Source organism: Oryzias melastigma, linkage group LG21, assembly GCF_002922805.2.
Source record: "Oryzias melastigma strain HK-1 linkage group LG21, ASM292280v2, whole genome shotgun sequence".
NCBI classification, from domain to species: Eukaryota; Metazoa; Chordata; class Actinopteri; order Beloniformes; family Adrianichthyidae; genus Oryzias; species Oryzias melastigma.
The window spans coordinates 23,856,408-23,869,066 of NC_050532.1; the positions used below are offsets into that span (position 1 = coordinate 23,856,408).

A 12,659-nucleotide genomic window follows, 5' to 3' on the forward strand; every position below is an offset into this window, starting at 1 on the left:
CAAATATGTTAAAGAAAAAGCTTTTGAGCTCAATGGTAGTTTGATGTACTAAAAAAAAATGTTTTACTCAAAGGGAGATTTGTACAAAACGTTCTTTGTGACATTTGTTGCTTTTAAATCTTAGACACACACACTAACCGGCCACTTTATTAGGTCCATCGTCTCGTTAATACACATTTCAGCCAATCACGTGTCAGCAATGTATTTAGTCATGCAGACATGGTCAAGATGATCAAATCGAGCATCCGAATGGGGAAGAAAGATGATTGACTTTGAACATGGCATGGTTGTTGTCTCATGTATTTCAGAAACTGCTGATCTACGGGGATTTTTAATTGCACCACCATCTCTGGAGTTTACAGAGAATGGTCAGAAAAAGAGAAAATATCCAGTGAGTGAAATTTCTTTTGGCAGAAATTCCTTGTTGATGTCAAAAGTCAGAGGAGAATGGCCAGACTGGTTCCAGCTGCTATAACAGTAACTCTAATAGAGTGATTGCAACCGAGGTCTTCAGAAGAGCATCTCTGAACGAACGGCAACCTTCCAGCAGCAGAAGAGCACACCTGGTGCCACGCCTGTCAGCTAAGATCAGGAAACTGAGGCTACAACAGGATCACAAAAACTGGACAATAGAAAATGGAAAAAGTAGTCTGGTTTATGAGTCTCTATTTCGACTAAGACATTCAGACGGTAGGGTCAGAATTTGGAGTCAACAACATAAAACCATGGACCTATCCTGCCTTCTATCAACGGTTTAGGCTGGTGGTCTCTTAGTGTGGGGGATATTTTCTTGGACCCCTTAGTACCAACTGAGCATGATTCCAACACCACAGCCTACTTGAGTATTGTTACTGACCAAGTCCATCCTTTATGACCACAGAGTACCATCTTTTGATGCTACTTTCAGCAGGATGTCATAAAGCTGGAATCCTCTCAGACATGGTTTCTTGAACATGACAATGAGTTCACTGAACTCGAATGACCTCCACAGTCACCAGTACCCAATAGAACCTTTGGGATGTGGTGGAACAGGACATTGGCATCATGGGTGTTCAGTCGACAAATCTGCAGCAACTCTTTGATTCTATCATGTCAATATGGACCGAGCTCTCAGAAGAATGTTTCCAGTATCGTGTTGAATCAATGCCACCAAAGATTAAAGCAGTTCTGAAGGGAAAAGGGGGTCCAACCTGGTACTAGCAAGATGTACCAATAATAAAGTGTTTAGTCTGTCTAGTAATAGTAGCTTAGATGATAAGACAATTTTTATTTAACTTTAACATTGGAAATCCTTCCTGATATCTCCTGTCATCAAAAATAACTTAGAGACTTCAACAAATCTACATTTACAGTGAAGCATTGAGTAAAACATGGCTGGATAAAGAATCCATTTCGGGTCCCTAATCCTAACCACCACGACCCCAGAGATGACATTAGGGCTAATTACTCTAAGGTCCCATGAGGACAAGTGATCCACTTAAGGTGGAGGTCAGCATTAAGAGAGACGTGGCAGAAGTTCAAAAACAAGCCCACTCAAACACACAAACAGATGCAGTTCCACATCTGCAATTATCTGTAGTTTACTCCCCTGCTGCTGCTGGCTTCAGTTTGTCAGATAAAAACATTATAATTTCAGTGTCTCCTGAAAGGGGAGTCCAATTTGGCATTCGGCAGGAGAGGATGTTTTGCTTAGACGAGCCGCAGATTCGTCACAGATGATGATAGTAATTTGATGAACTGAACTGTAAGCCATAGATTTACGCCAAATGCAGCAGGTGTCATGTCCCTCCGCCCCCTCACCCCAAACCTTAAGTGAAGTTAGGTAAGACGGGGATGACGTATGGAGGCAGCAAACAGGTAAACCAAAATAGCTCGCACCTCTAAACAGGCAAGCACCACCCGTCATTGAAGTTTTTGTTAGCAGAGAGAAACACAGACCATTCTTGGTCCCTTCTTGTTTACTTTTAGAAAAAAAAAATAAGCCCCAACAAATAAAATAAGAATTTACTAAGGAGCAGTTGAGCGGCTTGACCCTGAGACTAGAAGGCTTTGGGATTGTTCAATATAAAAACTATTAATGGGATCCGTTGTCTTCCTGCTCAACTCTTAATGTAAAGAGTTGATGGAGATTAAATCACCATCTGGTTCACTCTGTCAGGAAACTGGTCAAAGACAACAAAATGTATTTATTTAGGCATGTGAGAACAAATTAGAGTGAGTGGGACATCGACAATAGTAATTGACTTGTTTCCATTTACAAACAAAATGAATAGGGCTCAGTTGAAAAAAATCAATGAATCGATTTAAGCTTAATAGATCAATAATCGATTCACAAAAGATATAAATCGATTTAGCAAACAAAGCTAAAGTCCGCTACCTTGATGCTAACGTTCTATAGAATTTCCTATAGGACGGTTAATGCTGATGCTTGGTTGACCAAAAAAATACATTGCTGACTAAATGAACATCTTTATTTAGTTACAGGCATTCATTTTCCAAAGTCTTTTAAGGAAATAATTTTGAAAGTAACTATTTATGGTCTAAAACTTCGTTTTTTTTCCCCTCACACTGTTTTCTTCTTGAATAAGGTGTGCTTATACGGCGCGATCACCACCTAGTGGCAAAACTGAAAGGCCTTCCAGGAGAAGCAGAACAATTTTTTAAATGTTAAAAATCTGAACATTTGTTAGAAATTCCCCTTAAGAGAAGATATTTAACACTGTATGATATTAATCTCATTAATTTACTAGTAAATTATATAGTATGTGAACTGTATCAGATTAATATAAATATATTCAAATTAAATAATATATTTTTGTATTTATTTCTAAACAAATGTGTATTAATTTTTAAACTTAAAATTGAATTGAATTGAAGAATCTAAAAAATCGGAATCGAATCAATTCAAGCTCTTGTGAATCAAATCAAATTGTTTCTGGAAATTATAACCGATACCCAGCCCTAGAAATTAAGTCAATTTAGTTGCCATTTTATTGTGATCTTGGCGCCACCATGTTGGAGCCAGAAATCATCAGTAAGCATTAATTGATCTAAGTCAATGTTTCTATGACAACTACTTTGGCCAATCAGGAGTGAGCTTGTTTGAAATCAACACCCCTACCACTTGAATGCAGGCTTGAGAGAATCTGTCAAACATTCAAGATGAGACCACTTACTTATTGACATGTCTGTTTCGTCAGTTTAGAATTTAAACATTTTGCACCACAGACAAAGTATTGTAAAAAAAAAAATTGTCACAGAGTCCATGGAACTGGAGTGATTGTGCCCGCTATCCTAGCCAGTACACCGACGTGCAGAAGTATACCGCATTGGTAGAGACTGAAAGATCTGGTGAATCCAGACATGGCAATGTGCATGCCGGCACCTCTGTAGAGGTCTTCAAAACATATAACCCCAACCGACTCGCTTTACATCATTCATGTTTTCCATGATGTGGCAACAAATTAAACTCTAGAGAAACTTTGGTAGTTGCTCCACGTCAAGGCACAAAGCAGTAAACTTGATATACAAGAGAATTTGACGTGCAAATTGTGTCTGGTCTGAATGCAGCATTCATCACCGTTTAGAGTATTTCTCAATAGAAGTCTTTGGGATTTTGGCTTTTTGGGACCAGCGGGTACTTCCTGTTTTAACATGAGGGGGGAGGACTCACTCAGTCCAATTCTCATATACAGTCAATGAGGTGTATACAGAAAAAAAAGAAATTATTACCTGATACCTAGACTATCACAGCAACTAAATTCGACTATGCTCTCCATCCATTTTCTTCATCCACTGTATCTCTTTCATAGTGACAGGGTTGCTGGAGCCTGTCCCTGCAACTGTTGGACAAAAGCAGGGTACACCCTAGACAAGTCGCCAGTCGGTCGCAGGGCCACACAATTACTCACACATACACACCAAGGGACAATTTAGAGCAGGGGCATCAAGCTGGTTTTCCAGAAATCCTGCTTTATCTGCTGCTGGTTACCTGGATCAAGTGTGTTTAGCTAATATGGAGCTTCAATGGCAGGTTGGTCGGAATGTTGAACACCTTCCCTCAAGACCTGGATTTGACACCCCTGCTTTGGAGTAACCAATTAACCAATGAAGCATGTTTTTGGACTGTGGGAGGAACTGTGCCCTCTGGAAACCCACACAAATCAAAGGATCTATTCGGATTTTTTTCAATTTACGGGGAAACTTTACAAAAACTGCTGCTCTAAACCTCAGGAAGCAAAAGCTTTTAAGTTAATAGTTTTGGGAAAAGAAAAACTAAAATACTAAAAAAAAAAAAAACGTTTTCTTTCAAACCAGCATCAACACTTTGGAGGAAATAAAAGTTTACTTTGTGATGATTTCCTTGTGGATTTATTTTGTGTTAAAAAGAAGAGCTTCTCACCTCCTCAGAACGATTCTCACAAGCAGTTATGCAATTAAGCCTGAGTTTTCAAAGGAAGCGTTATTGCACTCTCACTTGTTAATCATGTAAGTTGTTCTCCCTTTCAGCAATAAACTTTTAGAATAAACTTTTTTAATACAATAAAACCAGAAGTCAGAAAATAGCTTTCACAAATCTAAAAAGGATGTCTCACTTCGGTGAAAGTTGATTTCAGTCAAAGGTTTTAATGAAAAGGGAACGAGTGATCCAAAAAAATATGATTATTTTAATTCAATGATAGAAAAAAATAATAAAAAGAATCGGGAACTTTAACACGGACGTTGCATACTAACGACTAGAAGCTTTACCACACAAAAACTTAAAGGGGTTTTTAGTGCAAAACTCCATAACTATTACACAACAATATGTTCACGACAACATTGTTGTTCACGTTTTTGGCAAATCCCTTCAGGGGTCGCCACAGCCAATCAGCTTTCACTGACTCACACGGTTGGTTTGGTAGAGATTTTGACGCTGGACTCCCTTCCTGACACAAACTGCTTTTTTTTATATCCAGGGTGTTGTTGAAGGCCACAGAATCATGAATATTCAAACACTGAATTTCAGGGTGAAAGGTGAAAAACATTAATTTAGTTGATGTCTTTTTGCAGTTTGTTATACTGCACACAAAAATGCATACTGTTGCTTAAAGATGTTTGAAAATTGCAATCTGCTACATTACTAAAATATGCATGAAAAAACAACAACACTGATGCCAGAAGGCCTTTCTCGCAACACTGAACAATCTGATTTGATAAACTAATTTCTGAATGTATGTTTTGCTCCTTTGGACTGAAATATTACATTTCTTTATACAGAAAACTGGCCAAATCCACCCTTGTGCTGGTGCTGGTGTTTGGAATCCACTACATCATCTTTGTTGGGATGCCGCACACGTTTCGGGGTCCGAGCTGGGAGATGCGCATGTACTTTGAACTGTTCTTCAACTCATTTCAGGTACTTGGTCTTTCCATGCAGCATGCACAGCACCCGGGCAGTTCTAGGTTCCACCAACATGTTCATGAAGTTTCCATAAGGTTGTTAGAAAAATGATTTTCTTGGCTGTTCAACAATTTGTTTCAGCCGGTGAATGTTATTCTGCAACTGTGCCTCTCTAACTAGTTTGGGAATTACAAACAATTTACAAAATTTAGCCTGATTTTCACACTGTTTAATTCCCCAAACTCCTGAAATGACACAAATTGACTGAAAAAAAAACAAAAATGTAAATTAGATTTCTAAATGCAGCAGAGAAAAGGGAAATGAAAATGAGAAGGGAGCTTGCAAACACTTTAATGAAATCTGTGTTATCTAATTAATCTATGAATAAACTATTATTTGTATTGAAAGTAATTTCATTCATTTACTTCTTTTTACTTTGGTAATAATTTTTAATTTTTCCTCTTTATTTCTTTGAAAACATCATATCAAACATACAGTTCATAAATGTAGTGATTTAAAAAAAAAATAATCTCAGTGAATAAATATTTTTACATTTTCTTAACAGATTAATAAAATGATTGGATATAAAAAATTAAGATATTAAAAAAGACAGTCAACAGTAAAAGAATAAAAACAGATGACTCTGCGATCTGCAGCTCTACCATTTAAGCCCCTCATTGAAAATCCAATTTGAGTTTAACAACCTTAAAAGAGTTATTCATTTTAACAATTATTAAAAAAAAAAGAAAAAACTAAAAGGTTTCTGAAAAGGAAATGGTCTTAAAATGCAATATTCTAAGATGCAAATATATTGCAACCTCCTCAGACTGGATTTCCACTTTACAATACTACATTTTACTCTACAAGAACTGTACTAAAGAACTTGATAAATGCAGGAAATGTACCTCCTTCTTCTAATATTAGCTTGTACATCCTCATCCTCACTTGCAGTCTTCCTCTTGAACAATTTTCCCCGCATTGTTTTTTTTACTGACTTTTTCAAATAGAATTTATTTTCATTTCTGCATGTTTCACTTCATTGCATTAAGTTTTATCTTTAACTACTAATCACAGTAGTGCTCATAAAGCTGAATGATTCATTATAGTTTTTCTTGTCTCGTTGCAAACTAACTAACTAACTTCCAACTTGCACAGAAAAATGCCATCTTGACTGATTGAGGTCCCCGGACAACAAATCAAACTATACGATGAATTAAGCGTACCAGGGAAATAAATCAAACGTACCCTGTAAGATACGCATGTTTATCATTTGTTTAGGGAAGCAACAGATTCAACGAATAACGTGAGGAACATAAATAGTAAATGAACAATGATAAAACACTAAAAACCACATAGACGGTAGAATTATTCAATAAAATGCTGTCTGGTTCACAGTTTTCGTGTCAATTTCCGCCCTTTTGCCTCTGAATGTGTGTTAAAGCAGCAAAGAGTGGACTCACAGCTGATCCTCCAGTCGGTACGGTCTACCCTATCAGGTCTTTCATCTTTGACCGTACCGACTTACTTTCAACCCTGTTGCCAACTAAGACGAGGAAAACAGCGATGTACATGGATCTATTTGTCTACAAGTGGATACATCAGAATGTTGCAGAGCAAGGACACTTTGCTCCGCCCATTTGAGTTTTTAATTCACAGGCAAAATCTTTTTTTCATCTGCTCCTAACTCATCATGATTTGAGTCAAGAAAAGCTCAGAAATGCAGTTTTAATATTAAATTCTTTTATCTGTGGCCTCCATCGCGAGGAAAAAATGCTACAAGAACTTGTTAAAACCCAATTTTCATTAAGTGGGTCTTTGAAAACTTTCTCTGTAATTGTAGATTGATGGAACCCATTCTTACAACCATGTTTGATGCATATGACAAAATGGGGATAGACTAAAAACACTGTTATCTAACTTTTAGGGGGTTTTCCTGATTTCCAAGCACTGGAACTGCTTGTTTCAGACTGTGATGGTGTAGAGAAGCCGTAACAAGAACTTATATTCTGGCTTTACTGAATGGTGAAGCATGTGAAACTTCTCCAGAGGGGTTGGAGAAGGATGATAAAGCTGAACACAGTGGGTCTCTTCATAGCTTCGATCCACCATAATCTTCAAACACAGCGATTATCCATTACAGGAAGTTAAACGAGTGATCCCACATCTTTGATAAAGACACTCTGCTAGAAAGGTGTCAGACACATCCTCTTTTTTAGTCTCTTGTCTTAAAAAAGAATAAAGAATAATTCAGGAGACGTGACAACAAGGAAGGAGCGATGAGTCACTACTTCACAAACAGGATGTATGAGTCACCCTTGCTTATTTTGTAGGTAATTACAAACAAACTGGGTTGAATTACTGTAAAAGTGTAGTCCGCCTGCACCACAGATGAAGGTCATTTCACGATCAGCAATTAATCTTGTTTTGACAATCATTTGTCATAATTATGTTTGTAAAAATCATCATTTTCATTTCTTGCTGTGAGAACATCCAGCTAAAGTCAGAGTTGACTCTTCAAAGTGAGGATGAAATGATTGAAATGGTTAATAATTAAGTCAAAATGTTTAAATCACATCAGTCCAAAGTAAATGTAAGAAGAAATAATAGTCTATGATTGGAACCATTAGTCGGCTTTTCCATTCAGAGAAAAGTCATTAAGCACAGGTTGTACCTGCGCAGCGTAATACACTGAAAATAGAGCAATCTATCACAATCAAATGATCCACTTTCACAGCTGTCTGCAAACTGATCCAATAACTTAAATACCATTAGGCGGCTGTGTTCGTGGTAATACCACATTTTTGACCTTTAACTTTTGAACCAATTAACAAAGTCGTGATCAGTTTTCCAAAAGCCGTTTTCATCTTTAGAGTTAGGAGAAAAAAAGTGATCCAAAATGAAAGGAAAAAGGTTTTCCTTAACCTTGCTGTTAGCGTGGAGACATAGAGGGTTATGTGCTTTCATTTTCAATTTGACCTCTAGTCTTTTCTTAGCTTGTATTCTCTTTACCTAACATTCACAACAGAAACATGTTTTTTTTTCTCATCTGTGAATAGAGCAAACACTTATCACCGACCGGAGCTTCAGCTTCACTGTTGATATTCTCTGAATTACTGTTAGTGTTCAATCATTCACGCAATCAATGCAATTCAAAAAATTCTGAAGCTAAGAAAGGCATCGTAATAAATGGTTTAAACCACATGTGTCAAAGTCAAGGCCCAGGGGCCGGACCCGGCCCTCCAGATCATTTTATTTTATTGTTATTAATGACCCGATGTTATCTTGTGCTCATTTCTAACTTGTATAGTTTTGACAAAATATATTTTTATGGAGAGTGAAATATTGAAAGTTATTTAAGGTTTAAGTTGATTTATTCTCGAATAATATTCCTGCCTTTTTATTAGTCATAATTATGTTAAAAAGTTACAGTTTTAAAGTTTATAAAATTGGCATTCTGCTAGCTTTATGAATGCTTTATGATTTATTTTTGCAGTCGGTCTAATATTTCCTCTACATGCTAGCTGTTTTGGCTAATTTAGGCTTGTTTTCAGTTGTTTAGGGTATTTTGAAGTTTAGCTATTTTTTTTCAGCTACATCCTAACTGTTTTGGCTAGCCTAAGTTTTTTTTAATTAATTAATTTATTTATTTATTTATTTTTACGTTTTTTAGACTAATTTGGCATTTAGCTAATATTTTAGCTGGCTATCATCTTCAATCTTTTCAGTTATCAGATATAGCACTTTTAGCTGTGAATTTTAGCATCTTAGTGGTTACATTTAGCCTGAAGCATTCCCACTAGTATTATCTCAGGTTATGCTATAAATCTAGTTCATATTTATATTAAAATGTTACAGTTTTAAAGTTTATAAAATTGGTATTCTGCTTGCTTTTAGGACTATTTTTGGCATTTACTAAGATTTTTTTTAGGCTTTTTTGGAGTCTGATATTTCAGCTACATGCTAGCTGTTTTGGCTAATTTAGGCTTTTTTTCAGTTGTTTAGGGTTTTTTGAAGTTAAGCTATTTTTTTCAGCTGCATCCTAGCTGTTTTGGCTAACAACTTTTATAGGTTGTGAAATTTGCATAACAATTTAATCTATTATCTTTATCAAAGTACTGTTTTAGGTTTTTTGTTTTGTTTTGTTTTTTAGGCTTATTTGGCATTTAGATAATATTTTAGCTATCAGCTTCAGCGTTTTTAGCTATGAATTTCAGCATCTTAGCGGCTAAATTCAGCTTACAGCTAGCATTATCACAGGTAATGCTGTACATCTAGTTCATATTTAGGTTAAAAAGTTACGGTTTTAAAGTTTAAAAAATTTAGTTTTAGTGTGTACATAAATGTTTATCCTGTTCAGCCCGCGGCCGGTGTGTTTTAGATTTTGGCTCCTTGTGCGATTGAGTTTGACAACCCGGGTTCAAACCATTAGAATCAGTCAGAATATTTTCTTCCTCAAGCTTCCTGCTCCGCTCCACCCTGATGGATTCACTTGGAGACAAATAGATCCATGAACGTTTTTGTTTTCCTGTTCTGAGCTGGAATCCGGATCAAAACTGGACGACTGGATAGCTCCAATGTTTCTTGCACCGACTTCCAGCCAGCAAGGCCAAGTGGAGTCCACATGGTTTAAAAGCTACAGCAGAGTTCTCTAGCTCGCTACGCTGTCCACCAGGCGGCTGGATAGCGCGATAGGTGAAATCCTTAATACCCCTCAATATAAACTTAAAATACTTTTCTTAGACATACATCAACATATTCACAAGTCTAGTTTTATAGAATGAAATCAAAGATCTATGTAAGAATGTCAAGCTACACACATGTTCTACAGGAGACACAGTAAGGAGGAGATTGATTGACAAGGTCAACAGCCAATCAGGATGCAGAACACAATGCAATGTAAAAAGGTGCATAAAAATCCACAAGTTATATATCTGAATTTAAGGACCTAAAGCAGTGTCTTTACAACTGTTAAAACAGAAAAGTTGTGTTCCAACTTCCCATTTTCATTATCTTACTGTAGTATCATTTTAGCCAGAGCGCATTTCTTAAGCTCAAGATGTCAAGTGCCTGAAAGGATAAACGTAGCATCAACAGAACTTTAATTGGGATTCAGATGTCACTTCTGGAGCGGATGTTTTTGCTAAATCCTGCAGCCAAATCAAACAGCCTGCATTTATCAGATTAAAGCAACAAATTCCTCCAATTAAAAGAGCTTAGTAAACATAACTTTGAGCGCAGAAAGCATCACAGAAAGAAGAAGTAGTGGGTAATTTTCTGTCAACATATCACAAACCGTGAACAGGAAAGCTGGAAAAATGTTCATTTTCAAAGTTTAGGAGCCCAGAAAAAGCTGTTTGTAATCCTGTGCAACCTTGCCTGTGCAGGGATATTATTGAGCAGACTTTCCCACATATATTTTCTGTTCATGAATTCGGAGGATTTTAAACGAGTTTCGAGTTTCTGTCAGATCATCTTTAATCTTTTTGGGTTATTCGCCCCCGAACAGCAGATCCCTGTTCAGGATGAGACTGCACAAACTGCCCAGATGGAAACAAATACTTGAACTGACAGACGAGTCTTTATCTTCATGTAATCGGCTCAAAAACACATTTTTGTGGAAGTTTTTTTCTTGTAATTATGCAAAGCAGGAAGAGAGCTGAGAAGCTTAGAACCACAGGAGTTGTGGGATCCTTCAACCTCTGTTCAGTAATCACACTTTGTTCTTGAAGTTTTTCACATTTTTCTTATTGGAACACTTTTGATCAAACTGTCTAACCGATGTCTTAGTCTGACTGAAATGATTTCATCTTTTCTTTCAGGGTTTTTTTGTGTCTATTATCTATTGTTTCTGCAATGGAGAGGTGAGTTTTAATCAAATCCCCTCAATTTCATTTTCTTTCTCTTAAATTTCTACATACTAATGTCATTTCTACTCCCTTTAAATGATATTTTGAAGACATTCAAACAATCTAGATAAGTATAGAAGTTTATAAGTCTGTATATTTCTGTAGGTCCAGACAGAAATAAAGAAAACCTGGACGCGCTGGAACCTGGCCTTTGAGTGGGAGGGTCCAATGGTTTGTGGCCGGTACCGTTACGGCTCTGTGGTGGTGGGTCTTAACAACAACAGCACCAGCAGCCAGTCCCACCTGGCCGGGGGCGGGCCTTCAACACGCTCCACGACGGTCGCCTCCAGCCGCACTTCTCGCAGCACAGCTCCCCCAGCGGCCAATCTATATTCCAACCTCCCGGGTTACGTAATAACCAACTCCGACCCGTCCATCCCCGAAGAACCTGAGGACAGTGGCGCCAAGCAGGTGGATGACATCTCCCTAAAGGAAAATGTGCCGGCCCATAACACGAGTGCGACGGCGGAGGAAGAGGAAGAAACGCTGTAGCAGTCGAGAGAATTAAAAAAAAAACTACCATGAAACTGTGACGATGGAAGCAAACAAAAACCAAAAATGAAAGCTTCAAAGTAAACAGAGAGGATGCTGTGATGATGAAGGGGAATCTTGCCATCGGAGGAGTAACTGAAACCTTTTTTAACAAACTGCAACTACAGGAATGAAGTTTTATGATGCAAACTGTGAAGCTGAAAGTGGACCTAACTCGAGGGAGCACAAACTCAACGTTTCGTAAAGACTCATGAAGTCAAAGGATGCTGATAAATCACCTTAAAGTCACTCACGGGAAGTTGGAAAGCGGGTTTTTGTTAACATAAGTGCCCTTTTCTGTCATGGAGATCATCTTCATGATTCCTCTGTGATCCAGAGACAGCGACAGAAGAAAACAAATAAAAAAAGAAACATGCTGTTGCATGCAACGCAAGCTATGTTTTTTAATGTTTTGTTACTTTTGTAACCTCCGTTGATTGTTATTTATGATGCTGACAAAGAGCAGAGTGAAGAAGCAAAAAGCAGGAAGTAGCATGATGAAATGTAAAAACGTGAAGGGAAAAAAAACAATCAAAATTGGGGACTTTTTTTTTAAATAATGCATTTTTGTCTTGAAAGTATTGATATTTGTGATTTAAAAGTGACAGAATGTATTCCTTTTCGATTCATCTGATGTTTGCTGCTTTTTTTTTGCACAAAATGAACATTTTTTAATACATTTTCAGGAATTCGTGTCCTTACAGCTTTTTGAGTATTTTTTTTTTTTTAAAGAGACAAGTAAAAACTTGAGTTTTGCCAAGTGAAAGTGCATTTTTTCTGTAAGCTGCTTTACAATAAGAGCCTTAAAATCCGCTCAGTATGACTCAGTGTTGTTCATC

General features: G+C 37.1%; 1 protein-coding gene across 2 annotated transcripts in view; it reads left to right on the top strand.

The window, feature by feature from the left end:
• Positions 1-12,449, top strand: part of pth2ra (parathyroid hormone 2 receptor a) — an 87,022-nt gene extending 74,573 nt beyond the window's left edge. For both annotated transcript variants that reach the window (XM_036209633.1, XM_024287309.2), the window contains 3 exons: positions 5,260-5,398; positions 11,203-11,244; positions 11,395-12,449. In XM_036209633.1, the coding sequence (XP_036065526.1) occupies positions 5,260-5,398; positions 11,203-11,244; positions 11,395-11,781 (568 nt within the window). In that variant the 3' untranslated portion in view covers positions 11,782-12,449. The remainder of the gene's footprint in view (positions 1-5,259; positions 5,399-11,202; positions 11,245-11,394) is intronic.
• The last annotated feature ends 210 nt before the right edge of the window (positions 12,450-12,659 follow it).